This window comes from Podarcis raffonei, chromosome 16, assembly GCF_027172205.1.
Source record: "Podarcis raffonei isolate rPodRaf1 chromosome 16, rPodRaf1.pri, whole genome shotgun sequence".
Classification (NCBI taxonomy): domain Eukaryota; kingdom Metazoa; phylum Chordata; class Lepidosauria; order Squamata; family Lacertidae; genus Podarcis; species Podarcis raffonei.
In genome coordinates this window covers 19,000,491-19,019,072 of record NC_070617.1, presented here as the reverse complement: position 1 = coordinate 19,019,072, position 18,582 = coordinate 19,000,491, and the positions used below count along the sequence as shown (strand labels likewise).

The window sequence follows — 18,582 nt, the reverse complement described above, 5'->3', positions numbered from 1 at the left end:
CGGGTGGTGGTGGTTGGGTATTACAAGAATCACATTACTTTGCCCGGTTGTAGGAACTGAGGTTGCTCTGTTGAGTCTACCTGGATTCGATGTCCATCGAAACCTCACCAGCTTGCCTGATCTCCGCAGGCATGGAATTCCACTGCTGATCTTCACATCCCGCACAGCTGTGTGTTTGCTCCATTCCCGTTTTTCTAGCTCTGGTTTTTGACCTGTGTGTGCCTTCCTTTTCATAATCATATGCTGCCCTGCCTGCTACACTTCCACCCCCCCACCCCCTTGCCATGTGAAGATAACACTGCGCCATCACCCTTGCCACAAAGGATGCAGAGGCTGCCTCAGCACAGGGCCCACAGCAGGGTGCGCAAAACCCAGAGAGCAGCCATCGCCTGCCTCCCGACAATCTGGATTACAGGAGGTGACTTGGGAAGAAGGTTCTGTTTCTGAGGGAGGGGGCCTGGCTTTTAAAAGCAAGGCACTCTGTGCCTTCCCAGCACACCTGTCAGGGGTCCCTGCTCCCAAGCAGGGTCCCGGTGGTGTATCCGTGCTTGTGGGAGACCGTTATTCACGTGTTTGCAGTGGCATCTGTTCCGATCTTTTTGGACAAATAAAAAGAATCTGTGTAGAGAGTAGCCAGCCTGTTTCATTCCTGCCCAACTGTTGCGACGGCAGCAAAATCTGAAATCCCCTCCCCGTGTTGCTGTCTCTGTGTTAAAAGGCAAATACTGTAGGCTGAGCAGGATCTTATTTACTTATTTATTAAAATACTTATATACCACCAAATGATAAAAAATATACCGCAATGGTTCACAACATTAAAAATATAAAAACCATATGTCAGAGCTGCCCTAGGTCCCAGCTCACAGAGGACCAACGCCGCTTCGTTGTTAAGTATAAAAGTCTTTATTGAAGTTCAGTTTCACTTCCACAGCCGCAGCGCGCAGCCCTACGTCTCAAACTCTAGACCGCCGAAGCTCCGTCTGAATCTCCTCCCCCCTGACACCAGTTTAAGACTCTAGCCTTGCTCCACCTCTTCCTTTGTTCTTTCCTCCTCTGGGTCCGCCTGTCCGTCGGGGTCTCGCCCTTCCTAGACTCTTCTGACGCTGAGTCCCCTGAATCTTCCCCCTCCCTCCGGCGGGCTTTAGGACCTGGTTCCCAATCCGGGTTTCCTGCTGTCCCGCGCGCCTGTACATTTGAACTTGGCGCGCGCGCCCAGCCTCCCACCTTCCTTCTGACCGTTACACTGCTGCTGTCACTGCTCCCCCATTCGGGGAGGCTAGCTGGAACTGACCTCCCCTCCGTTTCCCCACTTTCCGATGGGGGCGTGGTCAGCCCTGACTCATCTTCTCTCCCCGCTGGAGGAGACGCTGGTCCTGACACATGACTCTTCCCCCCCACTACGCTCTGGTGGGGAAGCTGGTCCTGATCCCCCGCTGCTGCTTTGGGAGTCCCCGCTGGCCCCTTGCTTCTGGTGCGTCCCCCCTGGGACCCCCCTTGCCCTCACCATCGGCGCCCCCTTCTGGGAATCTTCTGATTCGCTGGAGAAGCTCATGGAATCTCTCAGGTCACTGTCATACTCCCCTACGCTCTCCTCGGATTCCTCCCCTTCGCTCTCCATTTCCTCTCTCCCCTGTGCTTCTGCTCCTGGGCCCCTGACACCATATAATAAAAGTGTCCCAAAGTTAAAACAATTTTAAAAGCAAAAGGTTTTAAAACAAGTCTGCTTGGTCAGTTGCTTTTTTAAGATGGAGAGAGCTGCCTGATGAGCCAAAATATAGGCAGGTGAAGCTTTCCAACACGGAGAAAAGCTTTGCCTTGTCTTGCTAGTCACTCTGCAAAAAGTGATAATGCAGGGACGTGTATGGAGTTGGCGTTTTCAGGCACCTTGACAGGGTCCCCTTTGCTGATCACCAGAGCCTATTGCTGCAATTCTCACCCTTGTCACCGGGAAACCTCTTTTCACTCACCTGCCCTTTCTCTCTGGGGAACAGTGAAGATTGGGCTCAGAATGAGTGGCTGCAGGGATGAGGAGACGCATGCACTGCATCTTGCCCAATGGTTTCCCTGGAGAGTCAATGTCAGTGTTGAGCTAGAAAAGCCTGACTTGGGGCAAGGCAGCTCCTCCTGTTAAAAACCCTGAGTCTGCAGCATGCAACACTTTAACTGGTGCACCCCAAGAGGAGACCCGTCATTTGAAGCGGAAACATGATTGGATAAGTATTGTTAACCCAAAGACGCCCCCACCCCCACTGCAGCCTTCTATAGTCTCCAGCTACTGCCATCAGCTTCCTTTAAAAAAAGGCTGACAGTGCTTTTTTAACAGACACAGCACAGGCAAAAGTTTAGCATAAAAGGAGCCCTAATAAACCAGAGCCCATCCCTGTCAATAGCCACCAGCCATTATGGTTGTGCTCTACCTCCACTGCCAAGAGATAGCATGCCTAAATGCCAATTGCTAGGAATCAAAAGTGGGGGAAGGAGAGTGTTGCACTCAGGTCCTCCTTGCAGGCTTCCCATAGGCATCTTGTTGTCCAATGAGAGAACAGGATGTTGGACTAGGTGGGCCTTTGGCCTGATCCAGCAGCCAGGCTCTTCTTAAGATCTTAACAGCCAGGGAGACTCACAAGCATGAATTATGTCTTGTCTGCTAACTGATATTCAGCTTGCACCTGTCCATGGAGGTTCCACTTAACTATCACTGTCCATAGCCTTCAGTAGGCATCTCCTCTGTGATGCTTAATTAGAAGAAAAGTACAGCCCCATTTCCCCCTTGGACAGTCCTTATCTGGCATACTTCCCTTTTGACACACTGCATCTGCCCACTGGAAAAAAGCTTTCCCTACTGGATTTCTGCCCATACTGTGAGCTGTGAATGGGTGGGTGGGGGGAACAACTGAAAAGAAAAAAGTTTATATTCTACTTCAGACACCCTACGGAGAATCCCCACAATCTGGGGTATGTTTGGTGATACTACTCAGTGTTCTCATTTCATCCTCACAGTGACCCTGGAAGGTAGGTTAGGTTGAGAGATGGTGACACAGTGAACTTCATGACTGAATGGAGACCCAAAGCCTGGTTATTGTCCAACACTAACCATTATGCCACACTAGCTCTCAAGATAATTTTCAGGAGTCTTACCGAGTCCTACCAGGCAATGCTAGGAATTGAACCTGGGACATTTTGCATTGCATAGCATGTACTCTACCATTCGGTATGAAGCTCCCACTGGGTGAATTTGGGCCAGTCCTCCTTGCTTGGCCTCACCTACCTCACAGGGTTGTTGTGAGAATAACACGGAGAGGGGGGCCTGGAACAGAATAAAGTAAGTGGGGTAACAGCGTTAATCATGGATAGATGGGAAAAACATTAATAAAGGTACTCCGAGGCTCCTCTCCCCACCCTATTTTCAGGGACTCCTTCCCAAAAAGTACCTCTCATCCACCACCACCTCGCTGCAAGCCCCTATGGAATAGTCCCCGCCACCTTCCCTTGGAGCAAACCATATTCACTCCGACACCACCCCCGCCTTTTCGTGGTATCACCCAGAGGGGGGGGGACTTCCCAAATCCACGAGCCTACCATTTAGCAACATACACTCGGTGGCCCCACCTCCCAACTGAGCACCCCCACGCTCCTAAAAATGGTACGACCCTTCGCTCTTGGACTACGCGAGTCGTCATTGAGAACGAAGGATCAGCCGACGTAGGCGGGGGGAAGAGGAGAAAGCTGGGCGTGGGCGCGCCAAGGGGCGAGAATTTCCCCCCTGTTCCTCTTCGTCGTCGACGTCAGATGCTAGGAACCAACCCACATGGCTGCCTTTTCAAAGAGGGCTCTTATTGGCTAGACTTCCTTGATAGACTCTCGCCCGTGCCCACTCACCACGCGCGGCGGTTCCCCGTGGGACCAATTAGGGTACAGCGGAGCGCGGGTTAGGGGGTTCGGAGGGCGGGTGAGTAGCTTTTCCGTTGTCTCTGCCGCCATTTTGTGCCGTGGGCTGCCGCCGCCGCTGCTGCTGCTGCTAAGGCAAGGTAACGAGGTGCAATTCTGGGCGGTTGGCTGAAGTGTAAAGCGGGGTTGGGTGGGTTTTGTGGAATTAAATAATACTGATAATATTATTGGTAATAATTGTTATGTTATTGACATTAATTAATTCTTCCTCGCCTTATTCTTCTGTTATATAGCGATACTTTAATATCTAGCATTTTTTAATTATATGCCACCCGATAACCAACTTCTCCGGGTTGCGTATACGAAAACAGCGAATACGATAACATACAATACTAGCAGTTACTTTTTAAAAAGCATTATGTGGTCAGTATGAACCCTTTCAGTTTTATCTTAATTGATGTTGACACGTCGTTAGATTCAATACTGTAATGTAAACTTAATAAGATCTTAATAGTACCCATAACGTGCTATATATTGTTAGCACATTGTGTTTATACTCTTAACAATAAGCATATTCCAATGTTAGCGTTCATTTCTAGCAAATAATGAAGAAAGTATTAAGTTACGTGCGCTATTGTTGTTGGCTGTTGTGTTTCTTGCCTACCCCTTGCCACAGTTCCAGGTAGAATTGCAGCATTTAAAAAACATGAGACAGTAAAACAGCTCTATCATCCATAACCCCGCCAAAATAATTCCACACAGCGCATTACTCAAAGGACCAGGATCTAGAGGTGTGTCTTCAGCAACGGATGGAAGCTGTAAAGACATGGTGCCTGTTGTACCTCTGTGGAGAAGGAGTTATCAGTTCTTGGGGGCATCGCTGAGAGGGCACTCTCCTGAGCTGCAAAAAGTTCTTCAGGTTGCTTACAAAATAATGGTTTTGTTAGTATTATTGTTGTTGCAGTTTATTATTATCTTTGCATCAGTGTTACTGTGTACACGCAAATTTACAAAGTCTTAAGTGTAAAGAGAGAGGGCAGATGGACCATGTCCCAAGAAGTTTATTATTAAAATGTATACCCTATCTTTCAATTAAATTAACAAGGCCGGGTATGGATCTTTGCAAACAATAAATAGATTTGGGGGCTGAAATCACCCCTTCTCATTTTACTTATGACATTTCAGCTAGTGTGGTGAAGTTGGGGGGGGGGAGAAAAGCAATTAAGTCATTGTGTGACAAAAATACTTTATTTGCTTTCTACTATCCTGTTTAGCTTACCTCATTTGAAAGTGAGCTACGTAAAGGTGCTTGCTAAACTGAAGTATTGTGCTTTTGCACCATCTTCTGAGTGAAATCCAATTTAATTTCAATGGGTTTTTGTGGCAGAGTACAATGGATGTGTGCTACTTTTATTCTTGGGATTAAATGTTATGTATTACATTCCTCTCATGGTAATAAATGGGGTAGAGGGGGTCTGCTTCTGATTGGGACTGTGACAGGAGCAATGGGTTAAAGGCTGAGGCCCTGGTCTCCCTGTCAAATGCTCTGATGGAGGGGACACTAGGCCAATTTGCTGCTGAGCATCCTCTCTCAGTCCATGGATGTGATGGGGCCCACTGGTTCTTGGGAGGACCTTTGATCAGTGAAATGGACTGGCCACTGGTTTGAACATAAGTGGCACAAGTCTCTCATGGAATATGGCCAAGCAAAGGTAAGAGTGTATGTTCATACCTACCATGTGGTGGTGATGGCTTATTACTTTGCCACCATGGTATCCTCAAATAGCCGTTTAGCAGAGCTGTTCTACATAGTTCAAGGTTTCCCACCCCTCATGACGGGGAACTATGGTTATCACTTGCTGTGAGCGATTTGCAAGGCACTTTTAATACAAAATCATTTGCATTTGGTCTGACATGGACAGCATATTTCTGCAAGTCAAGGGGAAGTCTCTGGCAGTGTCAAGGTTGGATAAATGGGATCAATTTCAGCTGTTGTGCCCCAATGACCTGGAGAAGATAGTTGAAGAGGTTTGGCCTACCATCTGCAGTCTTGACCCTTTGCTCATCCTGGCTTATAAAATCTAGTTGAAAGGGACTGACTGGTTGAATACTTCATTTAGGGAGGATTGTGCTGTGTTGGCTGCCTTGAAGGAGAGTGCAATCCCTCCTGGAGAAGCCTTCCTTAGACCGAGAAATGTGCTACCCACTTTTGGGAGCAAGGCAATTGAGAAGGTAATAGCTGTTCAACTTCAGGTGTGCTTGGAAGAAGCATGTTATCATGGCCTATTTCAGTCAACTGCCTAGTTTGGGCACAAAGACAGCTTTGGTTGCCCTTATTGATTATTTGAATTGGGAGAGCAATGGGAGTGTGTATGACTCTGTTGATTGTGACTTAACAGCTTTTAATATACTTAGCTCTGTTGTCCTACTGGGCCGCTTTTGTAAATTGGGAATTGAGGCAGTGTTGTGCAATGGTAGTTCATCTACTCGGGGTACCAGATTCAGAGAATAGCCTTTTGAGATTCCTGCTTGACCCCACAGTAATTGCGCTGTTCAGCTTTGTAGGGGGTCCATCCTGTCTGCTATGCTGTTTAACATCTATGTGAAGCTGTTGGGTACCATCATCAGGGGATGTGGGATGAGTTGGCATCGATATGCTGATGATACCTTCTTTGCATTGGAATCAGAAGGTTTTTGGGTGTGAATTGATTGCCTGGAAGTTATGGAGGGCTGGGGGCGAGCACTGAGCTGAAAGGATGGAGATTCTGTGGCTTTTTGGTCCTATATTCAGGAAGTGGGTTCACACCTTATTCTGGAGAGGTTGCACTCCCATTTAAAGATCAGGTATGTAAACTCTAGTAGCCACATTGTCACAGAGTGTCTGTTACTAGCTACTTTTGGTTCACCAGCTATGGCCTTTCTTGGACTGGGATAGAGTGGCTACAGTAACCCACGATTTGGTAACTTCCAAACCAACTACAGTACTGCAATGCACTCTACATGGGGCTACCATGCCATAGGGGTTTCAGTGATGGTTGAAACCATTTTTGTTTCTTTTGTGTAGTGGCAGAAGAATAAATGTATTTTTATCATATCAGAAATGTTTGTGTTAGTTTTAGTTGTATAATTTTTTAATTTTATTTTTTATTTCTATTGATGTGACCCATACCCTACAACCTTTGGGTGAAGGGCAGGGTATAAATCTCAATAATAAAACTTCCCCTCAGCCCACACTACTGTCACAATTCAGTTTCCACCCCACACACCGACTATTTCATTAAAAACAACTATGCAATACTAAACCAATGTCACATCTAGTTTTGCCCTAAACTAAACTCGTGCTGCATGCACACCATATATTTAAAGCAATTGGGGTCTCCCAAAGAATCCTGGGGACTATAATTTACCCCTCATTGAACAATTCTCTGTACCCCAACAATCTACAGTTCCCAAGATTCCTTAGGAGAGCTCATGTGCTTTAAAAGCACAGTGCATATGCAGCCATATTTAGGCTTCAGTCTTATTGAACTCAAAAGCTTGTTTCTATAGAGCCATGCAAAGGACTGCATTGTTAACTTACTATCTAAATTAGAAAATGAGAGGACGGTGAGGTAAGCAGGTAGCAAAAGCAATTAAATGCATGTACTTGAATTTTTTATTTATTTCAGAAGTTTATATGCTATCTTTCCACTCCCTCAATAGAGTGCTTGGTGGCTTGCAATATATAAGAAATAAGAGTCCTAGCAATACATTAAAAAAAAACCCACACACCTTAAAAGAGCATGAAAAGAGATACAGTGTCAATCTTGGTTATAATTGCAGTGTTGAGAGTGGGGGGATGTAATCCAAAGGCCCTGAGGAGAGACTGGTTTTTTGAAAAGGGATTTATTTGACGGTAGAGAGCTGAGCACTTCAAGAGGGTGTGGCACAAATCCACAAAGCAGCACCAACACAAGGAGCTCCAATTCAATAGCAGAAATTGAATAAACCAACCCAGCCTTAATCCCCAAAGGTTAGGAGAGATGCTGCTTTGTGGAAGGTAATTCCAGAGGGATGTACCTCACAAAAGATGTTCTGATCTTCTGCTATAGCAGCAGTCTGTTGCCCAGAAATTCTGTAGGGGAAGCTTTTCTTGCATGAAGTGAATGTAAAATAGTCACTTTCTAAATTTTTCTATGCCAAGCCGCTGTTAAAGGCACAGATAAAGGGCCTGAAAAAAGAGAGTGGGAATGACAATGCTTATGATAGGTTAGATAGGTTTTGTTACAATCAAGCAGTATACAGTAATACCTTGGAAGTTGAACAGAATCCGTTCCGGAAGTCCGTTCAACTTCCAAAATGTTTGAAAAGAAACTTGTGGCTTCTGATTGGCTGCAGGAAACTCTGCTTCCATCTGCTGCATGGAGAAAGAGGGGGGTTGTGCCTGTGCACTCCTATCCACACACATAAGAGAAGAACTTCTGAAGAGGAGAGTCTGCTTGAAGTACCTGTGACTTAGAGCTCTGATCACACCGGTTTGCAAACCATGGGAAGGCTACTTACCTAGAGTCTGCTTCTCTGCACAGATATCCCCCCCCCCCACTGTATGGGGGTAGAGCCATACCCCCAAGATTATGATCTCTTGGAAGATAGCACTTGAAGGGGGCTTGTGAAATTCATTAGATGCTCTTGATCTTGATGTGAGGAATTGTTCTTTGACTAGTGAATCCCGGTTTGGTTTTCTTTCTTTGCGTAAGTGTCTTAATACTGTTTGTCTTCCTTCATTGAAATGCAGCCTCTTTCTTGTCCCCCACGCTCAGCATTAGCCACCATGGTGAAACTTTTTATTGGCAATCTTCCTCGGGAGGCCACGGAGCAGGAGATCCGCTCCCTTTTTGAGCAGTACGGACGGGTTCTGGAGTGCGACATCATCAAGAACTACGGCTTTGTGCACATTGAGGACAAGACGGCAGCCGAGGATGCCATCCGCAACCTGCACCATTACAAGCTGCACGGGGTGTGCATCAACGTGGAGGCCAGTAAGAACAAGAGCAAGGCTTCCACCAAACTGCACGTAGGCAACATCAGCCCCGGCTGCACCAATCTGGAGCTGCGAACCAAGTTTGAGGAGTATGGGCCGGTGCTTGAATGCGACATTGTTAAGGATTACGCGTTTGTGCACATGGAGAGAGCAGAGGATGCCGTGGAGGCCATCAGGGGCCTTGACAACACAGAATTCCAAGGTGGGAAAGGGGGAGCCAGGTGGGCTAGGAACAGGAAGGAAAAAGACCCATGTACGGGTTCGCCTCTCCCATGGGGGCTGACAAGAGTTTCAAACTATTCCAGCCACGTTCAGCAGCTAGGAGGGCTGTCCGCTGGCTAGATTTTAATATTTGATTAGTCTGGCTTCTAACCAATGATTTTCTTAAATAGATTCAATTTAAATACATGTACATTCTTGGCAAAAGGCCTTGTTTGAGGATTTGAAAGTGGGTACTTTATTTTCTGTGTGAGAAATTTAATGAACCAAAGCTCACTGCTTTCTGAAAAGGAAGGCCTCCTCAATACATTTGCATCCAAATTTGTATATACCACTTGTAGAGCCAGAACAATTTCAAAAACAAGTAAATTTAATGGAATCCCAGAAAGAAAATTGATTTTAGCTGAACAGCCAACGTATTAGAAGAAAAACTTTCAGTGTATCCTCCCACCCCAAAAGAAGTTTTCTAACTTTAAATTTTAAAATGACTTTAAATTTCTCTTACATCCAGTACAGAACAGCAATGAAAAAGCCCCCAGGTCTTTCAGAGTTCCCAGGTCTCTGCTTCTTGTTAGCCTTACTAGTTATGTGGTGTTTGTGGATGTTCAGTGTGTATTTAAAGTTTTAGTTAGTTGGTTATTGATTGAATTGCTATAAGCATTCAGCACTGATGATTGAAGATCGGCTCAAATCCATGCGATATGGAGCCCGCCCACCACCTAATCAGCCTTTTGACCTTGTGCAATCCTACCCTTCCTCCTCACCCAGCTTCCTTACCTACCTGTCACTTTCCTTTCAGCAAGTAGATCCTTTTTAAAAACAAGAACTGCCTCTCTCCTTCCCGCTTCCCGCCTCTATAGCTATCAATCACTTAAATCCATGCTTCCCAGCCCACTGCCTGCTCTGTTCCCATTCCTTCAGCCAGTTTACTTTTGCACTTCCTGTGTTTTCTACTTCCAGGCCTTCTTAACTGATTCCCCCCCCCCGCCCTTTCCTTTTATTGCTGACAACACATGGCTTCTCCTTCCCAAGGCCTGCATGACCTTTTACTTCTCTCTTAGAAGCTGCAATATTTATCAACATTCTGTTGCTAACAGCTTCCTGCCGAGCAGTTAGATTGTCATTGTTAGATCCAAGACAACATAGCAAATCTGATGGCTAGGGACAGGCAGCAAAGATTGATTTTTTTTAGCTTGTTCTAGTACTCTACTATTTCTATTCTAGTAATTTATTTATTTTATTTTATTTTATTTTATTTTATTTTATTTTACTTCCACTTTTCGGGGATATATACCTAATTTTGAGAATGTTGAACATCTGAGTTGTACTTTAGTTGGTTACTAAAACTCTTCAGTACAGTGTTTGCAAAAATGTGTTAACAAAACAAATTTCTCCAATCTGGAGCTTTTTTTGGGTGGGGGAAGAAATCCAAAATAACCATCCATGTCAATTTTTGCTGAGGTTGATACCTTCCAGGTGAGAATTGCATGATAATATGTTAAAGTACTCTTTCTTCCAACAAAACAACAACAATCAAAATGTACAATTAAAATGCACAGTTTTTTTCATTTTTCTTTTAGCTTGTCTGGAAAGTGGTTAGAATCTAGCTATATCATGCTGATAGGTAAGATGTAACTCTGTGTATAAAGTTAGATGTCTCTAGGGAGTGGTCAAGGCAAGGAATTGGTAGGGTTGTAAGTCATGTGAGCAAAGGCCTGGTTCATTTGAAATTGTTTGGCTGAGCTGTGTTCATGGCGGGGAGAAGCCTGTATAGAGTTAAGACAGGGATAAACATATGCTGAAATAAGCCATAATATTTATTACCTATTAAGGCAAGCCTCCACCTTTTCAGTCTCTCTGTTGCTTCAGCATCTTAGGAGTTGCAGACCAATGCCCATTATTTGTTTGCTTGTTTCATCTCCCAATCTGGCAGTATTAAGCCACACTTTGAGGTGAGAAATTCCTACTTGCAGTCCTTTTGGCTCCAAAGAGTACCCATACAGTAGTTGTATATAGTCTTGGATTTGGTGTTGAAGACTTTATACAATTAAATTCAGCCACTGTAGCTAACTTGGCAGCGAAGTGTGTTTCTCTGTGCCAAGGTGCTTCACTCATACTCCCTGAAGACTGCGAGGCTAGTAACAGTGATTGTTTATGAATTCCAGGAAGATAACTAAGTAGCAGCAAAAAAGGTACAAATTGCCTGAACCAGAAGGGATTTTTGCAAACACAGATGATCATGAAAAGATGAGAGAAGCTTTGCTGAAGTTCCTTCTTCAGTGGTGTTACTCAGTTAAAAGTGGGGTCTGGTGAGCAGTGCCTGCCCTGTTCATGCAGCTTTTAAGGCACAGGATCCCATCTGCTGCTTATTTGGAGTTGTGGGTTGACATGCAGTGGAGCATAAACCCCAAAAGGTGAGATCAAGAACACAGAAGCTGTTTCCCAGTAACCAAGCTGTGCAACCTGATCCATTGGACAAAAGTGGGCAAGAAGGATAACTTTGGAAGCTGAGCCACATGTACTCCCAGGCAGAGTTAGAAACTAAGATATATAAGCTAATCACCAAATGGCACCTTAAACCTAGGTAACGGTCGCCACAACAGAATGTCTAGGTGCCATTTCCCCACCCCCACCCCCAGTGGATTTTTTATTGGTTACTCATTTCATTTCTACCCCACTTTATATTTTAAAGAAAAACATTCAAAGCAGTTTACAACACATTACAACATCAGATAAAACAATCCAGAATAGAACAAATTCAGGCTTCAAGGAAAATATTTCAGATCCTTTTCTGAGTGACATTTTGCTTTTCCCATATTTATTTACCTACTTAATTTATATAGCTGTCCCACTCTAAGAAGTCAGTGTGGTGTACTGGCTAGAGTGTCGGCCTAGGACCTGGGAGATCAGGGTTCAAACCCCCACTTAGTTGTGAAGCTCACTGGGTAACCTTGGGCCTGTCACAGCCTCTTAGCCTACCTCACAGGGTTGTTGTAGGGATTAACTGAGGATGGGGGTGAACCATGTGCACCTTGGAGAAAAAGGTGGGATATAAATGCAACAAATAAGCTCTTCTGCTTACCTGCTAAAGATAGCTGGAGGGGCCAGCCAGATGGAGAGGTCAGTTGCCAACCTGGCATCCAGAAATCTCCACGTGGTCGCAGGTGGACCCACGCCAGTTGCAAAAGGCACCTGGGAAATTTCAAACACTACTCTCAGGATGACCTGGCCTCTTTCCATCAGGAGGTAGGTTTTATCCAGGGGTTGTTGTCTAGGAGCAAAAGCAGCTGCTGAACTGTGCATGAAAACCCCAGGGGCAAGAAGGTTCCTTTCGTCTCCACTATCTTAACAAGATGCGTGGGGGGGGGATTGAGATTCCCCTGTTCCCGGGGTGTGTGTGTGTGTTTGAATAAAGGAGAGCTGAAAAGGAGCAGTGGTCTTGGGGCAAGTTTGTAGGGGGCTTCATGCGTAAGAATTGCCCTGCTGTGTCAGACCAACACCCCGTTTCCCATAGTGACCATCCAGATGCCTCTCGGAAGCCCTCAGGTAGAACCTGAGCCCTTTCCCACTCGTGCTTCCTCGTGACTGGTATTCAGGCTGCCACTACAGGTATCAGATAGCCATTGTTAGTAGCCTTTTGGATGCATGGGGCAGAAATCAGCTGGGTTGAACATTAAACCTTTTCACTGCTGAAATATGAGGGCATGGACTGTAAACAGTTGCCCTCAATTAAAAGGTGGACTAGGCTAGTTTGGTGAGCAACACCTGCCCTGCATTGCATTGGATGCTATCAGCCACTGTGCATGGTAAGACCACAAGGCTGAAGGATTCCTGTATTGCGGGGGATTGAACTCGGTCACCCTCGTGGCCCCTTCCAGTTCTATGAGTCTAAGGCAGGTGGCAGCAGAAAGAAAAAGACTTGGCTGGCTTGTAAGAATTAAGCCGTGCTCTGTTTGGCTGTGTGCCAAGTGTAAATCTTTCATTTGTGGTGCATGTCTGGTTCTGGTCTGGATTGAGGAAATGGGTAGTCTTAGTTTATGACTTCCGTAGGGGGTCACTGTCCTCCTCCCCGATGCCCTGCAACCTCCGGCTTCCATTTAGTTGCTGTGCTAGTGGTTTCTCTGGACATGAAAAGGTCTGTCTGTCTGTGATAGGCCAGGAATAGAGACAGGGCCATAGTCAGGGATCTCAATTAACTGCATGTCTTGAAAGCTCAGGAAGTCTTATCCTGCAGGATCCCTCTGAGCAGAATGAATAGATTACATTTGATTCATTATATGCAAGCTTTAGTGGTGCCAGGGTGAGAGAAGTGCTGTTGCCTTTGGAAAATGGAGAGACAAGGAAGAGTGGATCAAGAATGTAAGGATTAATTCAGTGTGAAACCAGAGTTGGAACTTTCTTCATATCCTTTTAGAACCTTTAGCATACATTGCTATGCCCCTATAAGCATTTCATCCCCTCATAAGGGTCACAAATGTTATTTTAAAACAAAATAACAGCAACAGTTTTTTCTGGAGTGTTCAGGACCACGTATTGGGATATTGTATGTTTCCCAATGCAGCCATACAGTGAGCTAGCTAAGTAAGCTAGCAAAGTTTTTGAACCCAAGCCTCCTGGGTCTGCTGGCTCATTCGGGCTTTACCATAACATTCTGCAGGCCTGCCAAAATATTTTTGTGTTACTGCAGCCAGAACCATGTTTGGGGATTGAATGAAATAGTTCACATTCCTAAGCAGGCTGGAACAACTCTTCTGCTGCTGTATGCTCTGCTCCTCAGGTAAATTGGTGGGCTATTCCAAGTCAGAAGGTGCAGGATTCCACTTTCCCCAGAAAACAGTGGTCCCAGAAACACTTTTTATTTTGCCTCTTGTACTGTTAGCTGGGCCAGCTGGTTGTCGTGACATAAACAAGCAAACAAACCTGACCTGCTGTGCTTTTGCTTTGAACTGTTTTTAACAAATCTTTATAGCTGCCCTTCTTGCGTCTGTTTCTTCAAGGCAAACGAATGCGCGTGCAGTTGTCCACCAGCCGTCTCAGGACCGCACCCGGGATGGGAGACAAGAGTGGCTGCTACCGGTGTGGGAAGGAGGGTCACTGGTCTAAAGAGTGCCCGGTAGATCGCACGGGGCAAGTGCCCGAGTTGACCGAAACTTATAGCGAGCAATACGGAATGGTGCGCACCCCCTACCCTACGGGCTATGGGGACCCCGTGTATTATGATGACCCTTACGGAATGGTGGACTACTATAAACGGTATCGCGCGAGGTCCGCCGCGGCGTATGGGGCTTCTGCATACGACGCTTATGCGGAGCAGACCATGGCCCAGTATTCCCAGTACGCCCAGTACTCACAAGCCACGGCCATGGCCAATCGCCTCTCCACTGCCTTAGAGCCCTACGAGAGGGCCTTGCTGCCTGCCTCGGGAACTGCAGCAGCAGTAGCTGCTGCGGCGGCGGCCGCGACTTCCTCATTTTACACCCGGGATAGAAGCCCCCTGCGTCGCTCGGCAGCTGCGGCTTCCACCGTCGGAGACGTGTACGGATACGAGCGTGTTCAGCTTTCTCCCGTTCCGCGATCATCCCTCTACGATGTCCAGCGGTTCGGGCGGGATGCAGGCGCGGACAGGTTGCGATACTCCGCGTATTGAGTCTGGAGGTGAGAGCGTTTTTTTCCTGAGTCACTTGGAGGAGGGGGATGGCACATTAGCGTGGCTGGTGAGACTTGGGAAAATGGTCTGCTGTGTCTTGAGGGATACCTTCTGGTATCTGCTGTGCTCTGGATTGCAAAGCTGCTGGCAGCAGCATAGGCCTAGCACTTAGGATATCTGAAGCAACCTGGAGCAAGCGATGCAGCTGGGTGTGGGAGGTGTAGTTTGGACCACTGTCACCAGCCCGGCAATAGAGGGAGGAGAAGCGAGCTCCTTGAGGGTTTTGCTCCATAGCTGGACTGAGAGTATTTTCCCGTGGGAAGAATAGGCTCCACTCTCCTGCTCTTAAAATCTGGCCCAGTCTGTCAATTTCTTGCTCTCCAGCCCAAGTGCTTCGGTTGTTTTCCCCGCTGTTGCCATTGACCTTGCACCTTTGCCATCTGCTCACAAGGCTTCCAGCATCCCCCTTGCATATGTAGCTTGGTATGCACTATAGAGGCTGGGGCTGAGGTGTAGCAGTCACTCTGGCTTGCAGGAGATGCAGTGGCCTTTGGACAACACTGCTCTGAAATAAGCAGCAAGTCTTTAAGCATCCAGAAGATTCCCGAGCTTCAACTCTGAGCTGTGTGCTGGGAGGGTCATTCTCAGAGGGCCTGTGAATTTTCATACATGACAGCTTGTCAAAGGTGCAGTTTCAACATCTCCTTACACAAGATTAGCCATGCTGAATCAGACCAAGATCTGCCTAGACCAGCCTTCTCCTTACAGCAGTGGCTAATTAGGTACGTCCCAAGCTGGGCATAAAGTTGAGCTTCCCTTGTCTACTCCAGCATTCATTCAGAGTTGTCCTGCTCAATTCATGGAGGTGGCCATTGAGAAGATATCCTCCTTTATGAATTTGTCTGATTCTTTTTAAAAGCCACAATTCAGTAGCCATCACCCCATCTTCTGATAGTAAATTTCTTCAGTTAATCATGCATTATATGAAGGAATACTCTGATTTTCTCTATCCTAAACCCATTGGCAGGTAACACTGAGTCCTAGTAGTATGAGAGAGGGTGAATAATTTTCTTTCCACTTTTCCCCCATGTGGTTCATTATTTTATAAACCTCTCTCCATTCATCCCATTTGTCTTCTTTCTAAAACAAAAACTAAAAGCCTTATATTATAATGAAAGCACTCCACACCCTTGATATCTTAATTGCTTCCTTTCTGTATTTCTTCCAGCTGTGTGGTGCCCTTTGAGGGATAGGACAATATGCAGCATTATAAAATGTTACCATACCACAGATGCATATTATTACACTTGTAATTCTGTTTGCAATCTCACCCTAATAATTCCCCATATTGAGGGATTTTTCTTCCTCCCCTTTTTCTAACTGCAACATTTTTATTGAGCGCGCACACACACACGCACACACACACACACACACACACACAAATACACAACAGCTCCCTATTCGGGTAGTCAGCATGCATTCATCTGGAAGTTAGGTTGAATTGTGTGCAGTTGACAGGGGAACTAGGAGTCCCATAGGTGTGTTTTACTTGCAACCAACTGCAATAATAGCAAAAGCCACCATTTGCTGTTTGTAGGGTATCTATGTCCCCAGTGCACAGTAGGGTAGCCTGAGGCTCCTCGGCAGTGTCAGAATGGATGGGCAATTCACATGCAAGCCAGGGTTTAACTACGGTTGACATAGGCTGTATCACTGGTAGAACTTGTGCTTTGAATGCAGAAGGTCCCAGGCGCAGTCTCCCCCCAAAGGATTAAGTAACAGGTGTTGGAGAAACCCATTTTCTCAGTGAAGCTCTGGAAAGCTGCTGCCAGTCAGAGTAGACAACATAAGACTAGATTGAGAAGTAATCTGAATTGGAGTAAGGCAGCTTGCTCAGTGAAGAGACCGTAGCTCACTGGTAGAGCTCTGCATACAGAAGGTCTCAGGTTCAGTACCCTTCATCTCGTGTTAAAAGGATCCCTGGTTGTGAAAAAAGGACCTCTGCCTGGGAGCTTAGGAGGCAGTGTCAGTCACTGGTCTGAGCTGAGAGAAGGCAGTCTTAGTCCTGCTTCAGGGTGGATTGCAAATGCCAACAAATGAAGCATTGCCCCAAAAGTGGTTGCCCCAATGTGCATTTTAACTAGTTGCTTACATTTCAGGAAATCTGTAACTAAAATGAACAAACTGAGAATTTCCTATAAATAGGGAGGTACTTTTGCTTTTCAAAATAAATATTTCACATTAATTGGGGTTGCGGGGACCAATGTTCCCATTAAACTGCTCATCCTGTATTATGGCTCCCAACCAAAGTGGGATGCTTTGTAAACCGCTGAGGAATATGCTGATAATTATCTTTCCAGAGCTATTTGTGAAATAGTTACAATTCTGAGTTCTCTTTCTCTTTCTATCCCTGATGCCTGTTCCTTCCACCAGCCTCACATACAGCTTTCTTGACATTCAGAAGTTTGGGTAGGTACTCACGCACCATCCTTAGAAGTGAAGATCTTTGTGTTGGAATCCTGTGCGACGTGGTCCTGGGTTCCCTCTAGGCACTCTAGGCAGAGATCCACCTTTGAGCCTTCAAATGAATTGTGTCTTTTATTTTTCAGGTAGGCTATTTGAGGGCTGGACGTCGGGTTCCTGTGGTACATCCGCGACAAAACTGTGCCAGGCTTCACGATGTGTCAATTTGTGTTTAGCATGGTCTCACTAATGGACATCTTGTGTCTCTTCAAAGTTTAGTGACAACTAACTTCCCTTTAAAAACAAAAACAAAAATACAACACCTTGCCCAAGGATTTTTGCGGGGCTGGGGGAGGGAGGAGTTGTGGGGAGTTCGGCAATAACTGACATTGCACCCCCCCCCCCCACCTAGACCTGGATTTTAAGTTTAGGGTGGTCCTGGGTGGAACAGGAGGCAAGCTCTTCTCCTTCTGGAGCCTACTTTAAGCCACAGCCTTCCCTCCCAGCTCAGTTTCTGTCTCCCTATTTGTGGCTTAATTTTGGAAGTGAATAATCAGTACTCCCCCCCCTTTTTTTTTCTTTTTGTTTGTTTTGTCATATTTGGTATTTTCCTCAGTTTATTCCCTCCTGTGGAGTCCTTCTTATACTGATAATTAACCTGTGACTTTTGTTCTCTGAAGTTTGACAAAACTTTTTCTCCAGTAAAATAAAACATTTGTAACAGATGCCTGAGAGTTTTTGTCTGCTGTACTATAGACTAAAAGAAAAAAACGATAACTTAAAGCAGTTGTGAAGCCCTATGATATGTGTTAAAGTGAAATGGGACAGTGTAGCTATTTAGGCGCCTGATGAGCGAACATTCTCTCTGCTACAGGCCAGCTGCAAAGTTCAGCCCCCTGCAAAACTGAAGGTTGATTTCTTTTTGCTCTCCTGAGTTAGGCTATTTCACTTCATTGTACAGCAGGATGTCTAAATGTCTTATTTATTGCTTCATTTGTCAGTTGCACAAGAACTATCATCTGAGGCCTAGGGAAATCGATCCCATCTGCTGTTTCTTCCCGGCAGGAATTGGTTGGTCTGAAGTGAGCATCATTTCGTAATTCCATACATCTCCCTCTCCCCCGCACCCACAAGCCCATACGTGCATATTACTGCAGCCCATAAAACAAAGGCTGAGTTAACCATATGGCCAAAAAGTTGCTTTGTGATGGTTAACATAGAGGTACAGCCTCTTGAGTTAATACAGAGCAGTCCTTAGTGTTGAGTTGCTTACCCCTGTTTTAGCCTAAAATTGCAAATGTGTGTGGGAGGATATGCCTATCCCTCGTGGGGACCACCCTTCTCA

General features: G+C 45.8%; 1 protein-coding gene across 3 annotated transcripts; it reads left to right on the top strand.

Moving 5' to 3' along the window:
• Positions 1 to 3,931: 3,931 nt before the first annotated feature.
• Positions 3,932 to 17,962, top strand: LOC128404157 (RNA-binding protein 4B-like). 3 transcript variants are annotated; one of them, XM_053369565.1, is made up of 4 exons: positions 3,932 to 4,028; positions 8,688 to 9,110; positions 14,125 to 14,782; positions 17,384 to 17,486. In XM_053369565.1, the coding sequence occupies exons 2-3, from the start codon at positions 8,699 to 8,701 to the stop codon at positions 14,772 to 14,774; spliced, it is 1,062 nt and encodes a 353-aa protein (XP_053225540.1). In that variant the 5' UTR covers positions 3,932 to 4,028; positions 8,688 to 8,698; the 3' UTR covers positions 14,775 to 14,782; positions 17,384 to 17,486. The 3 variants fall into 3 exon arrangements, with proteins under 3 accessions (XP_053225540.1, XP_053225542.1, XP_053225541.1); XM_053369566.1 differs by having other exon boundaries at positions 3,934 to 4,023; XM_053369567.1 differs by lacking the exon at positions 14,125 to 14,782 and having other exon boundaries at positions 17,384 to 17,962.
• The last annotated feature ends 620 nt before the right edge of the window (positions 17,963 to 18,582 follow it).

Excerpts from the sequence above, each read along its gene's own strand:
- LOC128404157 (XM_053369565.1), top strand. The coding sequence starts at position 8,699 with ATGGTGAAACTTTTTATTGGCAATCTTCCTCGGGAGGCCACGGAGCAG. Across the intron at positions 9,111-14,124 it reads TGACAACACAGAATTCCAAG|GCAAACGAATGCGCGTGCAG; the intron begins GTGGGAAAGGGG and ends TGTTTCTTCAAG.